Source organism: Harpia harpyja, chromosome 7 (assembly GCF_026419915.1).
Source record: "Harpia harpyja isolate bHarHar1 chromosome 7, bHarHar1 primary haplotype, whole genome shotgun sequence".
NCBI lineage: Eukaryota > Metazoa > Chordata > Aves > Accipitriformes > Accipitridae > Harpia > Harpia harpyja.
Genome location: NC_068946.1, coordinates 26,647,120 through 26,674,351, shown reverse-complemented (window position 1 = coordinate 26,674,351; position 27,232 = coordinate 26,647,120). Strand labels below are relative to the sequence as shown.

The 27,232-nt window shown below is 37.5% G+C and overlaps 1 protein-coding gene across 5 annotated transcripts; it reads left to right on the top strand.

Annotated features, from left to right (window-relative positions):
• The first annotated feature begins 94 nt into the window (after positions 1-94).
• Positions 95-26,908, top strand: TRAK2 (trafficking kinesin protein 2). 5 transcript variants are annotated; one of them, XM_052791065.1, is made up of 17 exons: positions 95-211; positions 6,626-6,955; positions 7,948-8,142; positions 11,855-11,908; positions 12,699-12,769; positions 13,436-13,552; positions 14,809-15,018; positions 15,832-15,910; positions 17,697-17,827; positions 18,033-18,107; positions 18,741-18,875; positions 19,834-19,913; positions 20,624-20,827; positions 20,964-21,262; positions 21,606-21,896; positions 22,096-22,195; positions 22,804-26,908. In XM_052791065.1, exons 2-17 carry the CDS (start codon positions 6,919-6,921, stop codon positions 23,480-23,482), a joined length of 2,757 nt encoding a protein of 918 aa, XP_052647025.1. In that variant the 5' UTR covers positions 95-211; positions 6,626-6,918; the 3' UTR covers positions 23,483-26,908. The 5 variants fall into 5 exon arrangements, with proteins under 5 accessions (XP_052647025.1, XP_052647026.1, XP_052647024.1 ...); XM_052791066.1 differs by having other exon boundaries at positions 18,741-18,878; positions 21,606-21,884; XM_052791064.1 differs by having other exon boundaries at positions 18,741-18,878.
• The last annotated feature ends 324 nt before the right edge of the window (positions 26,909-27,232 follow it).

Here is a 27,232-nt window from a genome sequence, read left to right as displayed (position 1 = left end):
AGCAGGCGGCCCGGCGCATTGTGGGGCTTGTCGTTTGCGCCGGTGGCCCCTCCGCGCCGCGCGGTGAGCCGGGGGCTGTAGTTCTGGGGCGGGAGCCGGGCGGAAGCCATCGGGGTCCTTCCTCAGTCGCCGCTTGATTACACGCGGGGCTGTCGCCCGTCGGCCTCGGGCGGCGGCGGGGAGGAGGAGCGCCGGAGGAAGCGCGGGGCGGGTAAGAGGTGCTCGGCGCCAATTTGGGGTGGCTCTGTCGCCTCAGGGGCAATTTGGCGAGCTCCCCCCTCTCTGTCCCCTCGCGTTAACCCCTCCAGGGCCGCGCCCTCCCTCCCCTCTCCCTCGGGGCCGTTCCCCGCTGAGCCGCGGCACCAGCCAGGCTCTGCTGGGGCGCCCGCTATGCCTGGCGCAGGCTGCCGAGGTACAGCGGGCCGCGGTGGGCATCCGGCGGCTTCCATGTGGTTGGTGGCGTGGGAGGAGGGCGTCTGAGTGTGAGGCAGTGTCCTGGGCCGGCCGGCCCTGCGGCGCTGGGGAAGCTGTGCTGTCCTGTGCAGCGTGCCCTCCGGGGAGGGGAGGCAAATAAAGAATTCCTCTTCCTTTCTGGTGTTGCAGCTGACAGAACTGTTTTCGCGGTGGTAATGTAGATAGATGCTGTGTTAAGCTTTACCTGTCCAATAAATGTGCTTAGGTTGCAGTCAGATGCTAGACTCTGGCTGCGAATGGTGGCTGCGACTGCAGGCGTGGTGGCTGCTGTGACCTTCAGCGTGCGCCAGAGTTCCTTCCTGCGTTGGCAGTACCCATAATGGTATGGGCTCTCCTTGGACGTTTCTGTTACCGCTCTTAGAAGGCAAAGCTTGATGACGTTTTAGTTGTGGTCCTGCTTACGCATGGATTTGAGGGCAAGGAGATTTTGGTTTCTATCCGGTTTTTAATCGCATTGTTACATTCTGATTAGTTGATTGAACTGTAGTATCTGTCAGTAAATGTCTTTTATTCTGTCAGCCATCCTAGTGCAAAAGTGCTATGTGGAGTTGCATCTTTGTGTTTTTATTTTTTTAATGCAATCTTCCACTGTAGGCTGTTGCTTAAGTGCTTTTTTTTTTTGTTACATTTCAGAGTTACTGTTGACTGATTGTGAGAGTCTGACGCAGATACTTAACATACTAGTAAATAACTTTTCACACATTACAAGGCAACATAGTCAATTTTAGGTTTGCTTTCAGATACTTGTTATCTTTCAAAAGATGTGTTTCTGAGTAAAAGTAGGTAGACTTCTTTTTAATGACAGTTTAGCACTGAAGCTAAATTGAAAAAAAAAAATCAATTTCCAATATCTGAAATTCGTCAACTCTCCAGTGATGGTGTCATCTATTAGAACTGTATCTATTTATCAAATTTCTGTTATGAGTATCTGAAAATATGACTTAAAAAGTAGAGTGGAAAATGACAGACTTTTCTGGTAGTGGTTTGCCTGTAATAGAGGGCTTGCTGGGATTAATATTGTGCAGTAGGAGGGCTGTCTTTCAGGAAGGAAAAACGTGATTCATTGATTAGTTTTCCAAGACAACACAAAAATAGCATTTTCATGGAGATTGTTACAAAAGAGATGACAGATCCTTTTATCTAGTTAGATTGCTAGTGATACGCTTGTGACTGAGTCATATAGATCAGTCTGGTTTATTCTAATAAATACAGAATCGTAGCTGTTAAAATGCTGAGCACTGGCTGGGGTATATATTAAGAAACAAACCACTTCCTTGAGTGAATTCAGCTATGTATCAACTGAAAGAATTAGTGATTTCAGGTAACTTAAATGTTATTTAAGTTCACTTCAAGTATACTTTATAGAGAACAAGCTTCAATTTTAAAAGAAGCCTCTAACAATTTTTATAGTGAAATATTAGCACAGCACTTGCCTCAAGAGCATGTATCACATTTTTGTACTCTCTAAGCAACAGATACTGGATTCATGACAGTTCCTTTTTTCTCTGAAAAAGAGATTGTTTGCCCTGTGATCATAACATTACTACATGTGTACATTATTTCTTGCAGGTAGACTTTTTTCTTCTGAAAGAAGAAAACCTGCAAGAAATAATGTGTATACTAGTAATGTTATGATTGTGCATTTATGGAAAATAATTAGGAATTGATAAAACTTGATATGGGTATTTCATGTAGGTAGCATTCATAGTTTCAGATGAAATTAGACTTCAGTTAAGTATATGCTATTTTTACACTGTGTGGTAAGGGTGGTATAGACAGTCTCCAAGCATGTAGGACTTAAAAAAAATAATCTTACTATCAAACTGTAGTATTCAACAGTATACATGTTTACAAATACATAAAGCGTATATACATGTACTTAACAGGTAGTTTTTCCACTTATGGAGAATACGGATTATTACAAATGACTGAAAAGGAGAAACAGTGAGTCTGGCTTGGCATAACTCTGGATAAGAAGGATGAGGGAACTGTTGTGGCCAGCTTCATGACCTCAGTGATATTCATCATCCTCTAAGAGGTTTTCTTCAGCTTCCCCGCTGAGTCCTTATCCCCATCCCAAATTAAAAACCATCCAGGAGATGTGTGTGGTTTGGTTTTGTTTCATTTTCTTACAGTTCCTTTTTTATACTGTATTATTTATAGTTGAAGGTCTGTTGAAGGTTTGCTTATGATTATTATTATTAGGATTGTGTTGGCGTAGTCTTTTAAATGATTTTTTTTTTTTCTTTACATGAGAGAAACGCAAGCACTAAGTAGGTTTCTGTAGGGATAGTAATGGCTGAAAAGAATAGGTGTTAGGCATGGAGGAAGTGTTAAATGTGATAGACAAAGTTCATGTTGACATAGATTTGTTTTTCAGTATATAGTCCTTTGTCCTTCATTTCATACTATATAGCGTTGAAGGATTTGGCCTCTGCCCCTGAGCACTAGTCCCAGGAATGTTTTGGCAGCAATTCAGCGTGGTCATGTTTGCTATAAGAACTGTTTCATTAACCTTGAAATGCAAAATATGTTTATTGTTATTAGTTGGCTTGATGCCATTCCAATTTTAGTAATGGAAAAAGTACTCTGTTAATGACTTGATACAATGGGTTTTTTAATTGCATATTTACATAGCAGTAAATTCAGCATCCCAGAATAATTGACTCATTCAGTTGGCTTTCTTTTGGAAAATGGATGTTGCCTTTTCTCTTAATCAAGTTAGAATCTTTGTTGTTGAAATTTTGTTTGTGTTAATTGTGGCCTGATGTCTTGCATCCTGTAATTGTACAGAGGAGCAGATCTAGTTTAGACTTTCCAAGTGCTTTTGAGGAGTCAACTGCTCTCAACAAATGGAAAACAGCAGGAATAACAGGATATTTATGTTTGAGTTTGGGTGGTTGTCAAAATAGATGCCAATATTTTGGATATGTTTTTAATGTTTTATGCACAAAGAAATGAACCCATTTGTTTGTCTACGGTTTCCAGCAACTGATAAACCTGTAAAACTCATAAAAAAACAACTCATAAACTTGTAAAAGCAATTCATCTCACCTTTCTGATAATTCAAATTTGAATTAGAGTTCTCTAGTGCTAGAATGTCTTCAGAATTACATTCTGAAATAAGATTGAACAACTGTCTTTTTGGATCTATCTTGAATTGTTCAAAGCGGTAGTTATATAGAGAAGACAATTTTAAATATTTTATAGCTATTTCAACTTTTCAAAGGCTTTACTCAATATTGCTTTTGCAAGTTAATCTTGACTGACATCTTGCGACTCATTGAAGGAAGAATTAATAAAATCTCCGATCATGTGGTCAGGAGAACTCATTTTGTATCTTTGCTACTAAGATCAAATAATGTGTTGAAATATCAGTGTTTTAATGAAATATGTGATTCCTATTCTTCTAGTTTTTCTTTTTTTAACCTGTATGTAATGACATCTTACCATTTAGTAGACAGTTGATGTGTATTTCTTGTAATGCTTTTAACGTGTTTTTCTAGCCCTTCTTTTTTTGTTGGCTATGCTTTAATTTTTGTAGTTTTCATTGGGAGTTTTGTCAGTTCTTTCTATAACGTTGGTGAACACTAAGACTGTTGTTGCTTGGGTCATAAGTGATAGCCCTCCATGCTTTTTAAAATACTGCTTGGAATGAATGGGCTCCAGCATTGCTTTTTGAGTTTCTTTTCCATTTCCCATGCACAGATGATCTAACAAACCTCAGAGCAACTTGGATTCTTTGGAGCAGATGCAAAAGGCCTAGGAGTAGTTCTCACTTCTACACAATGTCTTTTTCTTAGGTGTGCTATAGGTACTGCTGGTTTTAGCTTACTGTTTCAAGCTGCATGATAGTTGAAATGTGAAACACACATCATGGAGTCAAATTTAATTTAGACAGCACAGAAATACACAGATAGAGATAGATATGTATGTATGTACATATATAAAACGTTGTCTGATACTTCTGTTTCTCTTGAGCCTTCCTTGAAGAAAGCCTCCTGAGAGCACCACTCCTGCATATAGGCCGTTCTCCACTATTTGAATTCTCCTTGGTTTTTCCATGTTCAGTTCACCTATTTGTAAAAGACTCAAACATCAATGGGAAATTGGCATATGAGGGAGTAGGGGGACAAAACTGATAAGAAGTATAACTGTGTGGAATGAATATAATAAATTGACAGTGGAAATTAATCTTTATAAATAAAGATTAAAAATAATACCCAAGAAAGTTTTCTGGCTTCTGTTTTGGACACGTCTTTCAGCGTGATTTAACAGTTTTAATTTCTAGACTGTCTTTTTACAGCATGGTCATGTATTTTAAAGCCATGTTGTAAATTTTATGGGTTTTATCCAAATGTATTTAATTATAGTTGTAACTTGCAGAAGGAATCTGCACTTAGGAAATAGTTTCATAGCTGCAGAGTGAAAGGGTCATGGAGTCACTTTCAGGGTGGTACTGCACAGTGCATTAGCCGGTTGAATTTCCAGAGAAGTTGACCCATGGCACACTAAACTAAAGCTATGAGAAGCATTGGAAATGTGAGCGTTAATTTTTATTGTGTTTGCTTATCTAGCAAACTTCTCAAAGGTTTTACAAATGAGGTTGCCCTTTCAATTCAATAGCTTGATGTTGGCCTGATGCTCTAGAAACTTTGAGCCAAATGATGTTTTTCTTTTTCTTTTTTTTTACCCCTCTTTGGCTGACCTGAGATTGACCTGCAACAAATAGTGTTTCTGCTTTGCACTACATAGAAGAGAGATTAAATCCAACCTTGAGAGGAAGTAGCGTTCATTTTTACATTATTAAAACTCAAAGGAAGAAGATTCAATCAGCATTGTGAAGAAACTGTCCTATGCCACTGAATTTTGTCTCGCTCTATGGTGACTACGGTGATAAAATCATCTTGGCTGTGTGAATCTACAGCAGACTTAAGTGTTGTCTTCTGCTGTATCGAGTTGTCTTAGATATTTTTGTGTGTGTGTGTGTGTGTGTGTGTGTGTGTAGTTTATGCTTTTCAGCAATCCATTTAAAAAACAGCCTCTTGAAAAAAATCACAAACTAGTGTTAGAAGCAGCTATACGTTCAGATAGCAAATGTTTCTGAAGTCTGTCTTGCTGTTTTTAGTAAGTGTCTAATATGGATAATAAAACTGGTAAATGAAGTACATATATAAAGAAGTAAATGACAAAGCAAGAAGATACTGCTCACAAGTGTGAGCTGACCTTAATGGAAGAAAGTTCTTTTTTGATCTCCTGCCAAAGGCCACAAGCAGATGAACTGGCAGGCTCCAGGCTTTCTTTAAAAAGCTCCTGCACTGTCCGCTTTGATCTTGTCAAGTGAGAGGTTGCTATAGACAGCAAGAAAAACCTGAGACTGTTGTGCTCAGTGATGGGAGATCTTAGGGAAACTGTTAAGAGCAAAATTGAAATTAATGTAAGATTTCAAGAGAATTTTGTGTTTATTGAGTGTAGGAGGACTTTTGTTCTCTTTCATTTTATATTTTCCTGTCATCTAGGACTACTCTTGTGTTTTACATGGAAGATGATTGATCGGTCTTGGCAAGGGAACAGCAGAATTTTTACTTTATTAAACTGTCCTGATAGGTTATCTCATTTAGTCATGGTAACTTCATTTCTGGTTTAAATGAGTCTAAAGGGGAAGAGATTAAAGCAAACAGTCCTATAAAACTTTTTTTTTAACAATCAAAATGCTAAGAATGACAGTTTTGAAGTCCTGCCTTTAGAATCCATCACTTTAAATTAATTTAGTAGCCTGAAGAAAATTTCTGTTTAGTTGGAGCTGCTGTCCTTTAGAGTAAAAGGGAAATGCCTCATTTCAGTGAATGAACCTGTCATACACTAAATATTATATGGAAGAGGAGGAATGGTATAGGCAAATAGGTAATTGACAAAGTCGATGCTCAAGGTGAGATGTTATGTCTGCAGGGAAAAGACATTTTTAATGCTACATTTTACATGTAATGTGTAAACTGAGGATTAAAATGTTTGGGGTTTTGGGGGGTTTTTTTTTGGTTTAGTTTTTTTTTTAGTTAAATGATAGTACAGGAAGGAGATTCAGACTGAAAGAGACAAAGTCACATTAATTTCCCTGTGTTGTTTGAAACTTTGGCGTTCTCTTTATTTCTAGATGATGGATGAGCTGAGAAGCTTGTGAAGCTTACATGAAATATCCTATAGATACTTCTACTTATCAGTAGTAGCCCAGGTGAAATAAGCATGTCCTAAGATGGCAATAGGTCTGGAGTATGAACCAGTCTACAGAAGTGAGTTGATGCCAGATTTGTTAATGTCTTGGTGGCTTGATGGCTCTCAGTTACTCTCTCTCTAAACCAAAGTCATCTACCAAAGCAATAAAGGGATGGTGCACAACCTGACTACAGAATGCTATTTCCAAAGAAGTGAACTGTGAAGAAAGGACTCATGAATTTTGATCACGGGGTCTTGGAGACCGTCTCTGGTAAGTTGAAGAATTAACTGTTACAAATCCTGAAGGTATCTAACATGTTATAGAACACCAACCTGAAGACACCTGAAGTTTTGCATTCGTTGTATTGCTTATCTGATATTGCAAATGAATAAAAATGGTGAGGCCTCTCAACTAGCTTGTAAAATCAGCTTCCACTGTAAAATGTTGTTTGTAAAATTCTTGGTGTCAATAATCAACATTGACATTTTTCCATTGAAAGATACTGAAGATAATATTCATCTTTAGTGGAAATGTTGGAAAGATAATAATCATATACCTTTGATATGCAGTATTTTAGCAAGTTAGAATTAATGTTTCTTTTTTTTTTGTAGTAATTATGAAGAGATGGTGGGAGGGGGAGCAGACACAGAAAGGGCTAACTTCCTTTCCAGGATTTTGAGTATCATGTTTCTCAGAGTGTGATTCTGTATGGATGATAATGGAATTTTATATTTGTTCCCTGATTTCAAGGCAGTATTCAGTTGATTTTTATAGTTACTTTAAGATTATTTACATCTATGTTCATTACCAAAAAAAAAGGATAAACAGAAGAACAAGAAAAATGTGAATTTCCTTCAGAAAAGGGAAGTGTAACTATGCTAAAGCCAATGAAACCTTACAAAATCAATAGCTGGTAAAATGTAGGTCTGTGTTTTAGCTCAATGAAGAGGAAGAGATAGAAACTGAAACTCATTACATACACCATATTCAAGAAGTCAGAGAGAATCATGGCTAGACCAGCTTTCCAGGAAGTTGTGGAGTCAGTTGGGGGTGAGGAGCTTACAAATATTACAGTGTAAATCAAGTACTGATTCAGTAAGTATTCTGGTAATTTGTCCAGTACAGAATAATTCTTTTCAAATCTACTAAAGGTTTATAAGATGTTTTATAGTATATAGAATTTATATTAGCAATGTTAGCAATGTTAAATATATGTTATATTTAATAGTAATGTACTATTACTGGCATTTACTCACTTTCAGATGTCTGCTCCAGTGAGGACCTTCCTGAGGTAGAGTTGGTGAGCATGCTAGAAGAACAGTTGCCAGATTACAAGTTACGAGTAGATTCTCTGTATCTGTATGAAAATCAAGACTGGATTCAGCCCCCTGCCTGCCATGGCCATCTTCCTGAAATCACTTCTCCAGTTCGTCATGAGGAACCCTTCCGTTACATGAGTGAGTATATCTGGGCCTAGGCTTTTTTTTTTTTTTTCTTTTCATTTATTGAAGAGAAAACTGTAAACATAAAATTAATATTATTAATACTATAAAGTGTTCAAGTCTAGAAAACTTTGGACAGGTGGAAGAAAAAAAGCTGAGTTCAGGGGAAGTGCTTATAGTTCAGCACTGCACTTCTAAGGGCTGACCTAGTATGTTCCGTGGCTGCCTGATCATTAGATTTCACGTAGAAATAAGAGTTGGAACAACTGATAGTGAAAAAGAGGCAGGAACCTAGAATTGCATTAGATTAGATGTAATGTGAGAGGCATGGAGTATGCAGCAGCTCTGTTTTCAGGAACGTGAATGATGCTGTGGTTCTTTTGTTGATGTTTGCCCTGATGTTTTGTGTCAGTGTGGCTTTTGAAATGCTTTTAATGATACGGTTTCATCTGGAGATAGAAATGGTTTGAATGCCAGATAGGTGGGTACTAGATCGGTGTTGATCCCTGCCTTCCAGTTTTGAAAATACTAAGTAACTTATCCTTAAACCTAGCAGATCATAAGAAAGAAAATGCACAGCTTCCGATCACATGAAGAAACCTTTAATATGTTAAAAATCAAATGTATAGAAGGGTGCCAAAAGAACTGAACACTTACTTGCCCGTAGTTTCAAGTGTTTTCACGTGAAAACAGGAGAATGCATTGTAATCACTTTAGAGAAATGGGGAAGTCCTGGTTCCTCCATGTATTGGAACTATTGGAACAAACCACTTGGGAGAGTGAACTTGGTATTTATATACAATCTCTAATGATTACCTCTTCTTCGTACATGCCACTTCTGAAAGGGTTTTGTTGTTGTTGTTGTTTGTGCTTTAAGCCTCCACCCAGGGTGTATAGCAAATGAGTAAGTAAAATATTACCTCCTAAGAATGCAGTACTCGACAATTTAAAGCAATCTTGTTATCAATTGAACTTGCAGGCTTAGAACTCTCTTTAACTGTGGAAAGTGTTTGGAAAGCTGCTTAATGTTTATTGCTCGGTCTGTTTCTGATAATAATATTGCAAGCATAAATGATTTTTCAGCTGAGTGAACACTTTTGTAGTTCACTGAAAGCAGTTGTGTAGTCAGTGGGGTGTGTACTTGCCTCTAAGTTTTAGTTATAAAGAAGTGGGATTGGAGTCTGTCAGTGGTGGAAGAAGGAACTTTACATCAAAGGTGGCTCTGCTGGAGCTCTCCAGTCAACACCTGCAGTTCCAGTGTGATGAAGCACAGAGCTCAGAGAAGGACCTTCAGTCAGTGTGAGCCTGCATTTCCAAACTGCAGTGAGAGGGAGGGGTTTTATCAACAACGTTTTAACGAAGGTAGTCATGTATTATTTGGCTGTCAAGGTACTACAGAAGGTGGTGTCTTCCTCTTTCACCCAGTGAGAAGTTCTTTTTAACTATAGAATGTGTCCTGTGAAAATAGTAAACTGCCTGTGAGAGTTTTATGAATAGTTGCCATAGATGTTTTCTTGACACTCTCAAAAATGAGCTGTAACAATGACTGACATTAAGTCAAGAGATAACTGTTAGGCACAACATACAAAACTAATTCTATCATTTAAGAACACTGTCATAACTGTTGAGTCATATAAACTCAAGATAAATGCAGTTTATGTTTCTCTTAGAAAATGTCCAAAGAGATTGAATGTAGTCGTCATCATACTAGCTTTTTTGAGCCTAGTAACTTAAAGGGAGATACTGAGAAGGTCCCAGACAAATACAGATGTAAATCAAGATCTAGTTATAATCGTTGCTGAGTAGCTTGTTAGGTGAAATTTGTATCTTTTTCTGTTGACCGGAATTGGGAATAAATGTGACAATGACACTCTTGAAGCGTAACCTGGGTTTTTTATGTATGTCTCCCCCTCCCTATATATGTATGGAAACATTTTTATAACTTTTTCCTAAAGAGAATGCTAAACTCATGGTTTGAGTGAATTTGTAGTTGACATCCAAGGTGAAAAAAAATAAAACAATGCAACAGTTATTCCACTTGTGCTCCTCCTCTTTTTATGGCTGCTGCTGCCTATTAGAAGGTTTATCCAATGACCAGTTGAGTTCCCACTGGCAGTGTTTCCAGTGAGGTGGAAGAATATTTTCTGCTTCAGCTGTGGTGGCATAAGAAACCCTGAATTACAAAAAGTCTGTCCTTAGAACTACCTTGTATGTGTGAGTAAAGGGACATGGCACAACATAACAAGAATATTAACCAAAATGAAGAGATGCTTGCAGCTTTCACTTGGCAAGGTGAGTGAGGAGAGATTGCGCATGTGTGTGTTCACAAGGGAGAATTATAACAAGCTATGTATAATTTTGATCCTGTACTGTGAGAAAATAACAAAAGTTGTATAGAGCTAAGTTTCAAAGCTGTTAGTTCTGTGATTTCATTTATCAGAGTAAATATATTTGCTATTGATTTTAGGAACCTACCTACCAGGGTGACCTTGTATGTAATTAGAGTAAATCTTTATTAAGGTGACTTAGCACTGGATAGAAACTTTTAACTTCGTATCACCTGGTGGGAACAGTTACCACAGGAGTGCTGGCTATAATATTCTGCCTGTAATGGCTGAAACTTACTTAAGTACGTGCAGTGAATTTTCCAAATACTAGTAAGCCAGATGAGTTTGGAGTCCCCTCTCAGCAACCAGTATCAGTAACCAAACAGTACAGTAAAATTGACCTCCCAAATGCATGTTATGCTACAGATAGATAGGTACTTTAAATTTTGTGAAGAGTTTCTATTTTTGCCTGGCTTAGAAATACAGTTAGTAAATGGCACTGCTGTAAGTTCAAAGCTCCTAAATACTTGTTTTGGGTTTTTATGCCTACTGATCTACTTGATAAAAAACGTTTGATTTGTTAGTTTGATTTATTTTTCTGTTAAGCTCTAAGAGAAACAGTTCAGTAAACCTTTTTCTTCTATATTGTTCTTTCTGTTCTCCTGTCTTTCAAGACTGCAAGAAAGTTTCTTTCTATACTAAAATGCAACTTGTTTTTGATCCTAGCATAATCTTAGTGTTATGTTCTAAAAGGTTAATTATGGACATTACGTATGTAAAGGACATACATAGCTTATAAATAAATAAAGTTAGTGTGCACTTCAGTTTGGCACTTCACTATCTCATAACTAAGTGCGCAGTCCTCAACAAGAACAAAGAAAAAAACCGAGTACCAATACCACTATGTATTCAGAGTATGAATCAGATTTAAACAAGGTAGAAGAGTCAAGGAAATCTTCAGAAATAGATTTAGGCCGAATCCATAGTAATATCATTTTGCAGTGCAGTGATGATGGAATTAGTTTCAAAACAGGTTAACTTAGACCTTCAGTTGAAGCAGATACTTCTATATTTGTTAAATTTGTATTGCTGCTTTCTTTACTTCTATGATCCTAATTCCAAAAAGCAAAAATAGCAAATTTTTCTTGAACTTGGACAAGCCACAAACATCCATCACCTGCAAGTGAGATGTATAATTCTGCCTCTGAAGGGAATCATACCTAAATGGTTCTTTAAAAGTTCTAAGAAAGTTTTAATAGTGTAAAAAGTATGTTTACACATGCATTTATTTTTTGGTGGTGGTGGATGCATGCAAATAAATCACCTATTTCTTTACATTTTAATTATTTCTCCTCTTTGTTCTTTTTTCCCTCCATATCTTTCATTTTCTGTCACTCTAGCTCTTATTGAACTTCCTTCCTCCTCCTTGACTGGATCTCACAAATTTGCTCAAGGTAATTAAGATTTCTTCTTTGCTAGCATCTTCTATTTATCAGGACAAGAACCAGAACAGACCAGTACTTTGTGTTTTAGCACTGTGTTTTGTTCAGAGTTGTCGCAGATTCTTCACTTGCTTATTCTTGACTCAATTCTGTTTTTCAAATCCTACTTGTTCTCAGTTTTTTAATAGTTTTACAAACTCTTCAAATTTCAGAGTCACTCAATCAGTAAGATAGGATGCAATGCTACATCTAAATTGCAGACATACATTATCCTGTTTCTTTTTAACTGTTTCTAAGATGATCAAGCATTTAATAAATACATTTTCATGACTAGTCTCTGGGGTCTCCATACTTCCTGTCTATAGCTGTCACACACACTAAAGCGAATTTTATTTCAAGGGTGAAGTCTGCAGGTGTGTTCAGATATATTTGCATAGGCTCCAATATATTCTTTCCTCTCTCCCCAGCAGGCTGGACGATTTAATAGCTTAGCTGTATTCAAAAAGTTGATTTTAAGAGATTTTTCTCCTTTTTCTAAATTCGAAGTATGTGTGAGCACCCCAAGTTTTATCTAATATTGCTGAAAGCTGTAAATGTTCAATACCTCAATGTGTCAGTCTCCCAAATGAGTATTGTTTCCTATTGCTGAAGTTAAGATGCATTTTCATAGCCTCTGCTAGTTTCATCAACTAAGTACTGTATTTGTATATAAACAACATCCTCTTGAGTTTTAGCGCTCTCCCTTCCCAGCAGTCTTCTTTGTACTTAAGCTACTTCAGTAAGCATGTTTTTCTCTTCTCAGTTCTTGGCACAGATAATGTGGAGCAGAAAACCTACAGTGATGCTGACATGGTCAAACATCTATTAGCTGAGGTATGCTTGTCTCTGTAATGCTATGGTAATACATTTGAGGACAGGTATTTAAGGAAGGGTTTTATTCAGCTACTGGAAATTTTGGTTCATTTATCTTCAGGAGCAGCTTATCAAACACATGGATAATGATAAGCTGCCCATTTGGTTGCACCATCTCAGAAACAAAGTTTAGCAAAACTATGGGCACCCATGGAGCCAGTGAGGTGTAAGAAAGAAACAGCTTTCTTCTGCTTTCTTGTTCCTCCTTTGCTTCTACCCTCTCATCACTATTCAAGTTAAGCAGTCTGTTCTGAAGAAAGTGTCACTTGAAAGACCACAGGCCTAAGTATATGTGGCTTCTTTGTATGATTCAACAGAGCCCATATAACCTCTCCAGTCCACAGCACAAAACCCAAAACTGTTGTCAGGTTTGGTGCTTTCCCCTCTCTCTGTTACTGCAAATGACTGTGGAAGAGAATGTGCTATATCAAGAAATGCACTTACAGACGTGTTCTGGATCCAAATGATGAAGCATTAATCGTTGTTCTAACAATATTGATTCATTTGAGAGTGAAGGGGGATCTCAGAGTGGTGATGCATTAAACAGTCGCTAGGAAAATCTGAAACTACTCTGAATTTAAACCTTATCTGATCAAAAGTAGACATTTGTTCTCATTTTGTGAGCAGAAAGATCGGGACCTGGAACTGGCAGCTCGAATTGGGCAAGCCCTCCTTAAGCGAAACCATCTGTTGACGGAACAGAATGAAGCACTGGAAGAACAGTTGGGACAAACTTTAGATCGAGTGAGTGATTTATTTATTTTTTTCTTTCTTTCTTTCTTTCCTTTTTTTTTTTCTTTTTATGATGACTGTAAGAGGATTAATAGAAATATATTATTTTATTGTGCAAGCAGGTGATTGCTGCTCTCAAACTAGAGAATTATACTTAGATGTCATTCTCCTAATTGTCATCATTCAATCAGCTTTCTTGGTCCAAGACGTGACAATGAAGACTTCATATTGTAATTACTCAGAAATTATGAGAATGTTAGGTATTGTTATGATGTATCTACAGCAGGATTGCATTTTCAAAGTGTTTGTTTTGACCATCAGTCTGATATCCCACCATTAAACTAAGAATATAATAATCTAAGTCAAAATAAGTAGTTGACATCTGACATGACCTGCTACATAACAACTTCACAGGTGAGGAAATAGCCAGAAAATGAGCTGCCTTAACGGGGTGTTTACACTAAGAATAAATAAATAAATAAAATATTATGAAAACTGAATTCTGCTCAAGATCTTTACTCCATCTCTTCCTTTAAGCACAGATTCTTGATGAATCTTTTCTTTGTTTTTCTTTCTTAAAAAAGAATTAAATAGTCGACAAACGATAAAGTATCCTAAGTTTTTTAACCTTGGGGTCAACAGATGTAGTCTAAGTTACAGTGAAATGGAGTCAGCTGCTTGTATAAAACAGTATGCTGGTAATAAAAACATAATTATCTGTAGGAGAGCATAAACTTATGTATTCATATAAAAATTTAGATATGCAAAATAGAATTTATCTAAATTAGATCTGTCTCTTCTCTTGTTTTTATTTGTCCTACAGTTCATTTAATGTATAGACTGGGGGGTACCAGTATATACATATAAATAGATGTCTATCAGTCCTTTTCTCCAGGAAGTTACAGTTCAGAAAAATGGTCATAATCAAAATGATAGTTAGCACGTTAAAATGTAAATATGTATCAAAGCAGCTGGAAAATTATTTTGAAGTAAACTATTAAAAAGAAGGTTCTGTTGTCCATTCTTCTGTCATCTTGAATTTTCAGTCTCCCTTACAGTGTTAAAACTATGATTTGGTGAACTTCCTATAAAATAAATAGAGGTTGAATCTTCTTTGAAAATATAAATCAGGATCATGACTTGTGAGCTATTTTTTAATCTCATTTTAGACTGGAGCAGTGATGTTCCAAGAGGCTGCATGAATAATACACTGTAATATTGTATAGCTAAAGTATATTTCATAAGCTGTTGATCTTCTTTTGTCATAGGTTAACCAGCTGCAGCACGAACTGTCAAAGAAGGATGACCTGCTTCGTATTGTTTCGATTGCTTCTGAGGAGAGTGAAACAGATTCCAGCTGTTCCACACCACTTCGTTTCAATGAGTCTTTCAATGTATCGCACGATCTGTTGCAGCTGGATGTCTTGCAAGATAAACTCAGAGAGCTGGAAGAGGAGAACCTTGCTCTCCGATCAAAGGTATATCTGAATTACAGTGTGTACCATATATGCTGGATATGAAATAAATCAGGATGGTTAAAAAATCCAGCATCTGGGTTTCTCTGGAAGTGTGTGACTATTTTGTATTGCTGTATACAAATGATACCCAAACACTTTCCCTCCACCTCCACATTCTTCTGTTTCCTTCACTACTCCTCACTATCTCCAGAGTCCTCTAGTAGTCAATGCCTTTATGGTATGCGAAAGAATATAGGAACATATGTAAGCACCCAGCAAAAGTACTTGGACCCATCAGGCCCTCAAGCTTGTCTGACAGGTTTTGATACAAATCTGACTGCAATTAGTAGTAGTATTTTGGGAATTCCATTGTGTTGCTGTTACATTTTTGTCAGCCTATCTAGTTGGGGAATATGGAGAAAAGCTGTTCTACTGAGAGCTTTTTAGTGCCATAAAAGATTTGACTAACATCATTCAGTTTTCAAGAATTCTTTGCCTTAACAAGTTTTGAAGCAAATTGAATTGCTTTCTTCTGATTACTGTGCTGGTTTACTTTCCCTACCAAATGACATATTTTTGCAAGAATTTTTTATTCAAGGTGAGAGATCAGGTTTTGTTCATGTGTCTGTGTGTCTTTTACTCAAAAGACCTATACAATTCAGGGAAACAGGTTATGGTGGAAAGAATGGTTAGGAAGTATGGCCAGATGCATAGAAATTATAAAGATAGATAGAGGGGAGACTCTTCAGTTGCAAGAATTTCAGAAATAAAAATTTATAACAGTAATATATGTATAGATAAACTGAAATTGGAATACCAATAATTTTCTTGAAGGCTTGCCATCTGAAGACAGAAACCATTACATATGAAGAGAAAGAACAGCAGCTGGTCAATGACTGTGTCAAAGAGCTCCGTGAGTATCCAGGCTGTATCTTGCAATGGCAAAATGGTATTTGAAATACCTAGTGCCAACACCTTCTTAGTTATCCCTGAATCAAAAAAATGAGCTTCAGTAATTTATGCCAATTATTCAAGTCTTGCTCTTTACTCAAGTGCAAAATTGTTTCTGTATTTCATGAAGTTTCACTCTGGCATTCAACTTCAGGTATGTGTGCTGTGTTTAGAGAGAGAAGATGAACACAAAATCTAATGTCCATAAACCTCCTAAACTGAAGCCTACAGACACTGGAAAATCAACAAAATATACTTCTTGTACAGAGTATTAGCACACTTGACACTGAAATGTATCAGTGCATAGACTCTTAAATACTCATTCTAAATCACTATGTGTCTATGAACACAGTAGTTTATTTTTAAAATATCAATTATGAACCAAGGCATTTAAATTGGCAAGTATTTTAATTTGTCTAGAACAGTTGTCTGTATTTGCTTTGGGGACTACTTGTTTGCAAAGAATTGCAGCTACTCTTATGCAAATGCATTTAAGTATTCTGAAACAATAAGGAACAATCCTTTTTTTTGTGTGATGATTGCGTAACCCAGTGGTACAATTTTTTATCTGTAGTCATTTGATGTGTGCTACGTCCTTTGTGCATAATAACCTTAAGCATATATTTTAAGATTTTTTTTTCTATACAACCACCATAAAGAAGACTGGGTTGCTGCTTGATTTTTCTTGTTTCAGATGACCACAAAATACTATGAATTGATACTTAGTTGGCTTTTTATTTACTCCGTTCCCTCTGAGAAAATATGTATCCTTTGCAAATAGAAGTTATTTCATACAAGCTCTCCTATTTTCCTTCAATGAGAATGTCTGTGAGTTCTGTTTTGTCCAATTCTATAGCACATGTAGGCATGCTAGGTAACTTGGACTCACAGAAAGAATCTTCTCCCAAAGGATGTCTAGTCTACAGCCTTAAAATTTGTATCTTCAGGAAAAAGGTATCTGACTTGTGAGCTTAAATATCCACAGGCCCATGGGCAGGACCTTGTTCTGCAGTAAATCTGTGAGGTACAATAACCACTAAATTTGTAGTGTGATCTTCACGCAAGATTGATCGGACTTTATTATGACTTTGCTATGCTTTCAGGGCAAGTATACAAGCAAGACTAAGTGTATAAAAATATTTCAGCTTTTTGAGTTGCTTTGTCATCTCGCTTGATGAAGTGCTTGCTCAAAGAAAAGAAGAAACTGGAAATTGTATGCAGTGGGTGTTTGGGGAATAGATACTAACCAGAATCAAGAGCTAAACAGTTGTATGTTATGCTTGACCAGGTCTGACAAAATGCCTTTGCATACAGAGAATGGTACTTAACAACAAGATCAGTTCAGAGCCTGATTTCTTCAGCATATTCCAAGTCTGGCCTTGGTCATGAGCCAGTATGTCATTTAAAATTGTTTATAGCAGCTGACCTTGGATTTTGTTACGGTCATTTCACTTACCTGTGATATGTATTTCAGGTTCTGTGTGCTTAGATCTTAATATGTTACACCTGCATTTGAAGTTAACTCTCTTTCTCTTCCTCCTCCCCACTGTTTTGTCTTTTCTTTAGGGATGTTCTAAGACACCTACTCTTATGTACTACAAATTGATTTCCTAAGAGTATTGGTCATTTTGCAGATTGTTGTTGAATTTCACTGATCTTTTCTGGGTTTTGGGTTTGGTTTCATTTGGTTTGGGTTTTTGTCGTGTGTTGGGAAAAGCTCTCTACTAAGTTCCTTTTATGTTTTGTAGGGCAGACAAATGCTCAAATTTCCAGAATAACAGAGGAGTTGTCAGAGAAGAGTGAGGAGTTGGTTCGCTACCAGGAAGAGATCTCATCCCTCTTGTCTCAGATTGTTGATCTTCAACATAAACTCAAAGAAGTAGGGGAATGCTGATGAAGAGTGTACGCGCGTGTGTGTGTGTGTGCTTGCGTGTGCATGCCAGTGCTTACAGCAGGTAAAAATTGACTTGCAAGCCAGGGGTTTACACTGCAAGAGGGTGGCTGTTTTAGGAAAGTATGGCAGAGAATTAACTCCCTCAGGGAAATTGGCTGAGAAAATCATGAGCACCTTTTTGTGCTTTCAGCATGTGATTGAAAAGGAAGAGCTGAAACTTCACTTACAAGCTTCCAAAGATGCTCAGAGACAACTGACAGCAGAGGTACTTAAGGTTTCTATATATATACATTTAGATAAATGTTTAGAATAGAATACAAGAGAAAGAAGGAGAGAATGAGAACTATTGTTTTTTAATTATGTAGGGCTTTTCATTTTTCTTTGTGGTTGGAGACATATGATTGGAGGAAAAGAATAATTATTTTTATTTAAGTCTACACAAATATTTTTGTAGTTCACAGGAATATGAAAGGCAAAGAAGGTGTTCCAAGTAGGGAGATCTTACTATTCTTAGGAGAAAAAGAGTGTTTTAGTGTGAATATTACTGATCATATCAACAATACTGTCGCTCATTAGATTTTAAGGAAGTTCTCTTTTTTGCTTCTTTTGCATCAGCAGCTACTGTATTTGCAGAGTTTTTTGATGTATTTTCCTTTGGCTTTTATCATACTTTTTCCTCTTTCAAGTCTTAATTTGGACTTCATGCTTCACCACTAAAATCAGTGCGGGTGCTATGTTGGCCATCGTCCATTCCAGATGTTGGCATGTGCCGTGCAGTTGGAAAAATATTACAGTGTTGAATCAGTCAATAGAGATTTCTGTAGGAGTTAATTCCATTTCAGTCTGTCTTTTCTTTGAAGCTTACTGGTATCACATGATGTCCTCTTTTCTCTTTCAGCTACATGAGTTGCAAGATCGGAATGCAGAGTGTCTAGGGATGTTGCACGAATCACAAGAAGAATTGAAGTTGCTGCGCAGCAGGGCCAGCTCTGTTGCTTGTCTCTGCCACTCCCAGTCATGTGGAACATTTCCTGTGGTAATAAATACCGCTAGCGTGACATATACCTACTGGCACATACGGCCTGTAGTAGCATACAACTGTATGAGTAAAACAGCCATGACAGGAGCTGCAGCAGGAACTACTTTGTAGTAGGCAATGGAGCTGATCTAGTGGTTTTTCAATTCTTTAATACGTACACTTTTGAGAATTTTATGTATTAGGAAACTAATCATTCACGTGCCATGTTGTGATATTAAAATTATTTTTACTTTTTATATACCTTTTCTGTTAAATACGGAAATTGGCATGTTCTACAGCTAGTGCTCAGTTGTGGTAATATATTGTTCAATGTTATGTGAATTTTATAACTTGACAGTGTTTCTTTAAGAAACAAAGCATCTTTTCAAGAGTTCAAAGAGTATTCTTCTTCCTTTATGTAGTTTACGATGTAATTTTGTGCCCTTATCTTGTGAGATTTAAATTTTAAGCATCATCAGAAATGCATGACCTTAGACTAATTGCCAGAGATGACTAAACCAATGGAAAAGGGTTAAAAGCATTTATTTTCCTCTTCTTACTGTCAAGTATGTTCTGATTCCTGTACTCTCAAAAATTTCTGGGCTGTGCTGGGAATTTGTCAGGTTTGGTTGGTTGTTCTGTGTATACAGAATCCCTCATGTACGTGTTTGGCCTTGTAAGAAGTGGTTATAAAATTGTAGCTTAACTTAAGAAACCAACATAAAGAGTACCAAGAAAAAGCAGATGTTGCTAATGAAAACTGAACCCATACTGGTTATACATAGGTGTAGTTATGGTGGAAAACTCCCCCCCATGCCCTTCAGAGACCGAAGGGTTTGTCTGAAACATACTGATAGCGGGAAGACAAACGGAGATTTTTTGAGTATTTTTTTAGCGATGTTTTCTGCTAAAATTGCTAGGAGGAAGACTTGAATCCAATTTGTCAACTCTTCTGGTTTCCATTTTTCTCTAGGATTCCCTTGCAGCAGAAATTGAGGGGACAATGCGGAAGGAATTGAGTCAGGGTGATGAATCTGTTCTCTCCAAGCAAAAGTATGTTTTCAGATCTCTATGTGCTATTTCAGTATTTTTCCATATGCTTGTATTAAGTAAGGTGAAACTGATTTCTGGAAATCTATAAATGTGAATGTTCCCTCTATAATAATTTTTCTGCGTAACTTAATAAAAAAAAGCTTTGTAGTATTTGGTAATCTTTTCAACTTTGAAACCTACTATTCTTATTTGATTCTATGAGGAAGTTGGGAATCTGCTAAAAGGGTATTATTTCATTCTTTAATTTGTGAGATTTTTTGATGCAAATTCTCTGATGCACAGCACTAGTTTTATCCCTTTTAATGCTTATAGAAAAATTCTCAGGCAAATGAAACTATAGCTGAAAGACTAGTAACAGTTTCCAAAGCCCTGTTCCTGGATCTCTTACTTCTAAGCAAGAAGTAATAAATTAAATATATGCTTCTGAAAGCATATATAAAATAAATAAATAAAATATATGCTCCTGAATGTTCTCAAGTGGTTATCAATAGAGGTTCAGTCTTTCAGGTCGAAGTAAGTGGTAATTCTGATATTTAATAGAGCAGTACTCCTGAAAACAGTGACTTAGGCAATCCTGTTTTTCTGGGCTTAAATCTTTTTAGTCAGGTCTCTGCAGACTTTTGAAAGTCTGTTGTTCACAGCTTTTTCTTTATTGTATCTTTTTCAAAATGCTTCTGAAAACCATATTTGTTTGCTTGTCTTTTCTGCAGGGTTCAACAGAAACGAGTATTTGACACTGTTAAGGTTGCTAATGTCACTCGTGGCCGCTCCTCTTCCTTTCCTGCCCCATTGCCAATCCCTGGATCTAATCGGTCAAGTGTTGTTATGACAGCAAAGCTCTTCCAGTCTGGTGTACATCAGTTGGAGAGCCACACACAGATGACCCACAGGAGCAGCTCTGAGAAGAATTGGAAGTAGGAAACACAGCCTGTTATCTTCTTTCTAAACTAACTGATTCAAAACTAAATCCAGGCTGGACCTCTGCTGTGTAAGAGAGAAATAGTTAATTTAATGGTCTTAATATCTATTATTATTTGATGTTTCTCACAGAGACACTCATAATCCTGGCCAGCCAGGAACGTCTGGAGACAATGACTTAGTCAGAGCTCTGCATAGGCTCTCCCTCCGTCGTCAGAACTACCTGAGTGAGAAGCAGTTCTTCGAGGAGGAATGGGAGCGAAAAATGCATTTGCTGGCTGAGCAGAAAGAAGGGGCTAGTGGCTGTAGTACACCAACAGAAAGCTGTTTTTCCCTGGGTACAAACTCAGAATTCACTGATCTTTCTACCAGCTCTAGTAATCTCCGTGTGCTCCTACCAGAAAAATTGCAAATTGTCAAACCCATTGAAGGTAAGAGGATGATCTTCCTTCTGTCATCAGCAGAAAAGGATTTCACATTAATTTGCCAACTAAATCATTGTTGGTGTGCGTATAGCTAGGTATGATATGCAGTAAGAGGAAGTAGTGGTATTCAGTAGGCTACATGCCAACCAGCTCATCAATATCACTTTCTACTTGGCTTTCTTATATGGTGCTAAGTGTTAGGCTTTTTCTTGGCATTGCCATCCAAGTGCACCATGTGTATCACCAGTGTCGGCACTAGTTGACTGGAGTTGTTTTGATCATGAATTCTTGTAACTCAATACAATAGTAGGTAATGGCTCTCTGAGACTCTTCTCTTTTGTCACACCAGGATCTCAGACCCTTTTTCACTGGCAGCAGCTTGCTCGACCCAACCTAGGCACCATTCTTGACCCAAGACCAGGTGTTGTTACAAAAGGTTTTACCCCTCTGTCTGATGATACTGTGTACCACATCGCTGACTTGGAGGAGGATGATGAGGAAGAAGGTGAAGGAGGTATAACATTTCAAGTGCAACAGTCCTTCCCGGAGGAAAAGAAATGTACAGTGGCAAAGCCAATGGCAGGGATTTTCCTACTCCCTATTACTTCAGCAGCAGTACCAGTCACTGGTGAGAAGCATGGTTAGTGTTTTTTTCTCTCTATTTTGCAGTGTCTTTTTCTCAATGGAAAGTATTTGACCTTGCAACAATGCTGTCTTTGTTCTTTACTTAAAAAAAAAAAAATTAACAGTGATAATAACATTATCTTAAACTTTGCTTTGATTAATTCTTATCTGTCTTTATTTTTCCCCTCAATGGATGTAAATTCTCCACGTTGCAGCCTCAAATCCAGGGAAGTGTCTGTCTTCTACAAATTCCACATTTACCTTTACTACATGTAGGATCCTTCACCCATCTGATGTCACTCAAGTTACTCCCAGGTATGATGACTGCTGACATCCTAAATGTTGCTGCATAGGGTTAAACAGTTGCTTTCTGGCTTCTGATACATGGACCAGTTTTAAAATACATGAAGGCACCTAGGCAACACATAGGATGTTCCTCATACAAATAGTTGGAATTACAAAGGGGAAACTTGAAATTCTCTAGACTGAGAGTTAAAACAGGTTAGGGTAACTTAAGGAAGTAAATTTAAGCTCTTAAATACCAAATGCCTTGTATCATATACCTATTGTAAAAAAATAAAAAATTGATTCTATGATAATTTTTTTTCCCAATTCTGTCATAATTTTTTTAAACTAAGTTATTACTTGACATCTATGTTGATATTCTATCTAATACAGTATAGGTGACCACAGAAGGTAAATTCATTGGTACTTACACCAAAACCTCTCTGTCAGCCTCGTATCTTCTAAATATTTTGCAGAACAGTAATTCCGAATCTACTAAAGCTGAAACTGTCACAGCTATTAGCAATAGTTTACTTTTTTTCAAGCCTTCTGTATACTAAAAGGCAAATGCAAAGCAGAGCAGGTATAAAGATGTCTAATGTGTGCATCTTCTCTGTTGCATTTTTATTTTATTTCAGCTCCATCAGTGCCCCATTTTCACTTGGAAATACTGGCAGCAGTATTGGAAACCCAGTTGTGAGCAGTCCAGCCATTTCTTACAGGCTTAGTATTGGAGAATTTCTCACCAACAGAAGAGATTCAACTACTACTTTCAGCAGCACAAGCAGTCTGGCTAAACTTTTGCAAGAACGAGGCATCTCTGCCAAGGTTTACGGTAGCCCTGTATTAGAAAAACTGCCTTTGCTACAGCCCCCTCGAACTCTCCCCGTTCCTTCTACTCCACCAAATTCTCCCTCGCGTTCACCGTGTCCTTCCCCTCCACTGTTTGAGCCTCGAGTGCATCACTCGGAAAACTTCCTGGCTTCTCGACCAGCAGAAACATTCTTGCAGGAAATGTATGGCCTAAAGCCCTCCCGTAATGCTCCAGACGTGGGCCAGCTGAAGATGAACCTAGTGGACAGACTGAAGAGGCTGGGTATTGCCAGGGTGATCAAGCCCCCTGAGATACAGGACCACAGGAAGAATCAGGGGCCAGAGGTTAGCTTGCGGAGGCAGGACTCGGCTGTGTTTTTAAATGCAGGTAGCAACTTAATGGCGGGACTGAGAAGAAACCAGAGTCTTCCAGCCATGATTGGGGCATTGGGAGCTCCAGTTTGCACACAGTCATCAAAAATGGATATCCTGAAGGAGGACTGACTGATCTGAAAAGTGATTGACTTCTAGCATAGTAAATAATACATGAGGGATAAACATCCAGTACAGGCATCGTTAGGTGTGTTACAGAAGAGTTGGAGAAGGCATGTGCATGTTAAAGATGTGGGAGAGAGAAGCATGGGGATCAAGGAGAAAAAGAACATTGCTTGGGTTTGAGAAAGAAGGCTTTTGTGGAAGATAAGAAGGAAGAAACCAAAGCTTAGTTTTGAGACCCCCTTCAGCATCTGTCTTAACTTAAGCAAAAATAAAAGACCATTGTAGATATTCTCAGTATTTTAACCTTTTAAACCGAATGTGTAGAACTGTCTTGCAGGTGCTGTTCTATTTTTTCCACCATATGACCATAGTATTTTACTAGTTGTTAGCAGTCAGGCTGTATCATTTAAATGTAATACTAAAATAACAGTCAGTCTGACCAGCATTATTGGTCCAAGTTCCTCTCTGTAGCAAACGAATGTGAAAACTCGGATTATTTTTTTTTAGTCTTGTATTTTCCATTTCAGAAACTGTACTCTTTTGAACTCCTCCCCACTTTGAGAAGCAAGGGAGAGAACCCTTAGCTCTATGTAAGAAAACAATACTTCTGTTTATGAACACAGAAACTGGTGGTCAGGATTTGTATTTTGAAAGAGTGCAATTGTACTAGTGAGGTATTAACAGAAGTTAATTTCTTTCCAGAGCTTCTGAACAACACAGAGGAAGGTGCAATGAATAAGAATTAAGAAGCAGGAAAGTATGTATTAGGGTGAAAACTTCAAGCTAAGAAATCTTTCCAAAGTTGCTGTGCATCTTTTTAAATGAGGGTATTTTTGCACACACAAAAACATCTCAGGCACATTTCAGTATTACAAAAGGAAATAAAACCTAGGTGCTTGATTCAGGGTTTCTTTTTATTTGACATAAGCGGAGAGCATTTACTTCAAGACAAGTGTTGGAAATTCGGTAACCTGACTCTTCTCTTGACAGGTAGACATTATGTATATTTGAGAGTTCTGCAGTAAGCTTCATGCCTTTCATTTGTTTATTTCTGATTTTAGGCAGGATTTTGTTTAAAAGATTTCATTAAGAGCAAAATTTACCAGTCTCTAGAAACAGAAGGATGAAAGCTAGTGTTCTTTGTAGCATTTTAATGAACATAAATCAATTTTGCTACGTTGAAATCCTGTGTTTTGATGGTGGAGAGTGGTTCTGAACCTGATTCTGAACAAAGCTGAGGCAGACTTTCCATCTCAAAAGAGAAGTCAATTTTAGAAATCTGGTTTCTGAGTGGTAATCAGCAAAATATTATTGCCCATGCTGCTTTTTTGATTCTTTCCTGTCCAAGGTTCTAGTCATAACTGAATAATCTACAATAGATCTACAGTGTAACTTAAAGAAGAAAAAAAGGTTGCCCAGATTTCTTTGGAGGAACGGGTCTTTCCTAGTGACCTGAGTGGAAACAGGTTCTTTATGTAATTTTTCACTGTACCTATCAACATTTTAAAATTATTTTTAAGTTTAGTTTCCATACAATTAGATAAAACAGTCAAAGTTTACCTTGCTTGTTACAGTGTATGTGGGACATAGCTGGTACCTGTCTGGGTGCATGGAGTGAAGCATCAGTATAATTACACTGATTAGCATTTGCTGTAAGGCACATCCACCATAATCAGCACCCTTGTTGCTGCAGGGTTGAGTGGAGTAGGGTAGGAAAAGAAAGCTTCTTAACCTGATTTATAGGAAATTTGTAACGTGGCCTTTCTGCTTTTACAGTTCTATAGATCTTGTGATGACTCTTTGATATAACAGTCTTTTTTTGTAAAAGGAAAAGGAGTAACCACGTCAAACTTGCACAGGGATTCTTAGCAGAAACTTGTCTGTTAGCAGTGCACAGAAATATTTCAGGAACTCCTGGAGCTGCCTTTTGCTCTCTAAGCAAAATCTTACACTTATAAAAGGTGAATTTTATTTAAAATACTATATACGGGTTAATTTTGTTTTTTTAAATGAAAAATATTTAATTTCTTCATGTATTTATGTTTGTATGTACTTAGCTGTGCATGGGGTCTTGCCTAGCTAAATAAGGTAAGAGTGAAAGGAGTGGGGGGAGGCAGTTTTGCTTTCCAGTGAACTAAGACAGGTACGTCTGCTGTGTATTTGTAACTTCTAGGGAAACAACAGGAATGCGTTAATGGACGATGAGACAGTTTGGTGTCAACAGAGAAGCGTATAGTGTGTCAAAAATATGTCCATTTTATGTGTGTTTATTAGAGGAATACATATAAGTTCCTGATAAATTTTTGAAAGTATTATACTGTGTTTCTAACTAGCTTTATTAGAATAACTCCAGCCATTGGATCATTCTGTGTGTTATCAGCAGAAGTAGCAAATCAGCTAAATCAGAATTCCTTTGGCAGACCCAGGTTTCAGTTAAAATTAATCTAAGAGCACATTAATTAAATGCCTGTTTCTCTTTGGGATGCTTCCATATTCCATAGCCCAACAATATAAACTGGTTCAGTTCAAACAATACTATGGATATGTCGAGAGGGGTTTTTTTGTTTGTTTTCTGTAGGATGATGTATCATCAGATACTTAAGGGAAGAAGAAAATGGAAGGATCTGTATATCATTGTGTGTTTATCTGGTTGGTTGATGCTGTGGTGCAGCGTTGCTGAAATTCCGTCATGCGTTTATACCTTTGGATGGTCACGTGCATTTTGTATATATATGCCTAGCTTGCAGCAATGGGGAAAATTAGTGGTACTTCCAAGTTTACTGTTTTGTGCCAAAACCTAGAAGATAAACTTTTTTGAATAACATGCGTGTTTCAGAGAACATATTAAAAGTTGCCATCATTCTAGGAACTGATTTGGCTTCTGTTGCCTCCCATAAGAGAGGAGACAAACTTGTATGACTAAGATAGCCAAGATCCTGCACAAGTGTGATTTGGTTGAGCGGGAGGTAGAGCTAGAAGGAATGGAGAATTGCATTTTGGAAAGGTTCTGTTGTCTTGTAGGTTTGAGACAAAAACAGATGCTAGAAAGGACGGACTTACTCATGCTTGTGAAAGTTTCAAGAGACGGAAGGAAATTATTGTAGTATTTATCTTTATTCAGATTGGCTTAAACCAGGCACAAATTTATAGCTTTCTAGTTTCACTGTTTTTGTTAACCTCAGTGATGCCTGCATGCTCAAAATACCTGTAGTCAAAGTGAAAAGTCTACTGGAGTCAAACAGCAGCAGAGAGGGAAGGAGAATATTGGGTTGGGGCCTCATTTGGCTGTTACACGAGGGGATTACACACAATATTTGAACAGTCTGGGAACTTCATGGTATTTTTTTTTTCATCTGCTTTTTGCACTTACTGTTGTTTCATAGTGGAATGTAAATTTGATAATAAATATGTATAACATGCCATTTTTCAGTATATTGGTCATCTTGTGTGGTTTGTTCCAGATGTCATCTTCTACACTACAGTTTTCTATAATAAACCTAAAATTAGGCCTTTTTTGGCTAAAATTCAGTGATTGTTACACTGTACGTGAGCTTAGTGAGTTGGTATCTGCCCAAGTGGTGGCTGTAAAAGCTGAGAAATTGATTTAAAAACTTGATCAGGCTGTGCTGGGCTGTCTGCTGTTGTGGTTATACCTAAGCAGTTACAGCTGGCAGATGTGCAGTACAAGCTGCAGTTGACTTTGCTCAGTAAATGTGCGATGCTTAAATCTGGAACAGAATGCTTGCAGAGTACCTT

Coding starts and splice junctions, on each gene's coding strand:
- TRAK2 (XM_052791064.1), top strand. CDS start 6,919: ATGAATTTTGATCACGGGGTCTTGGAGACCGTCTCTG. Junction 8,143..11,854: donor GGAACCCTTCCGTTACATGA/GTGAGTATATCT, acceptor CTGTCACTCTAG/CTCTTATTGAACTTCCTTCC. Junction 18,879..19,833: donor CATGTGGAACATTTCCTGTG/GTAATAAATACC, acceptor ATTTTTCTCTAG/GATTCCCTTGCAGCAGAAAT.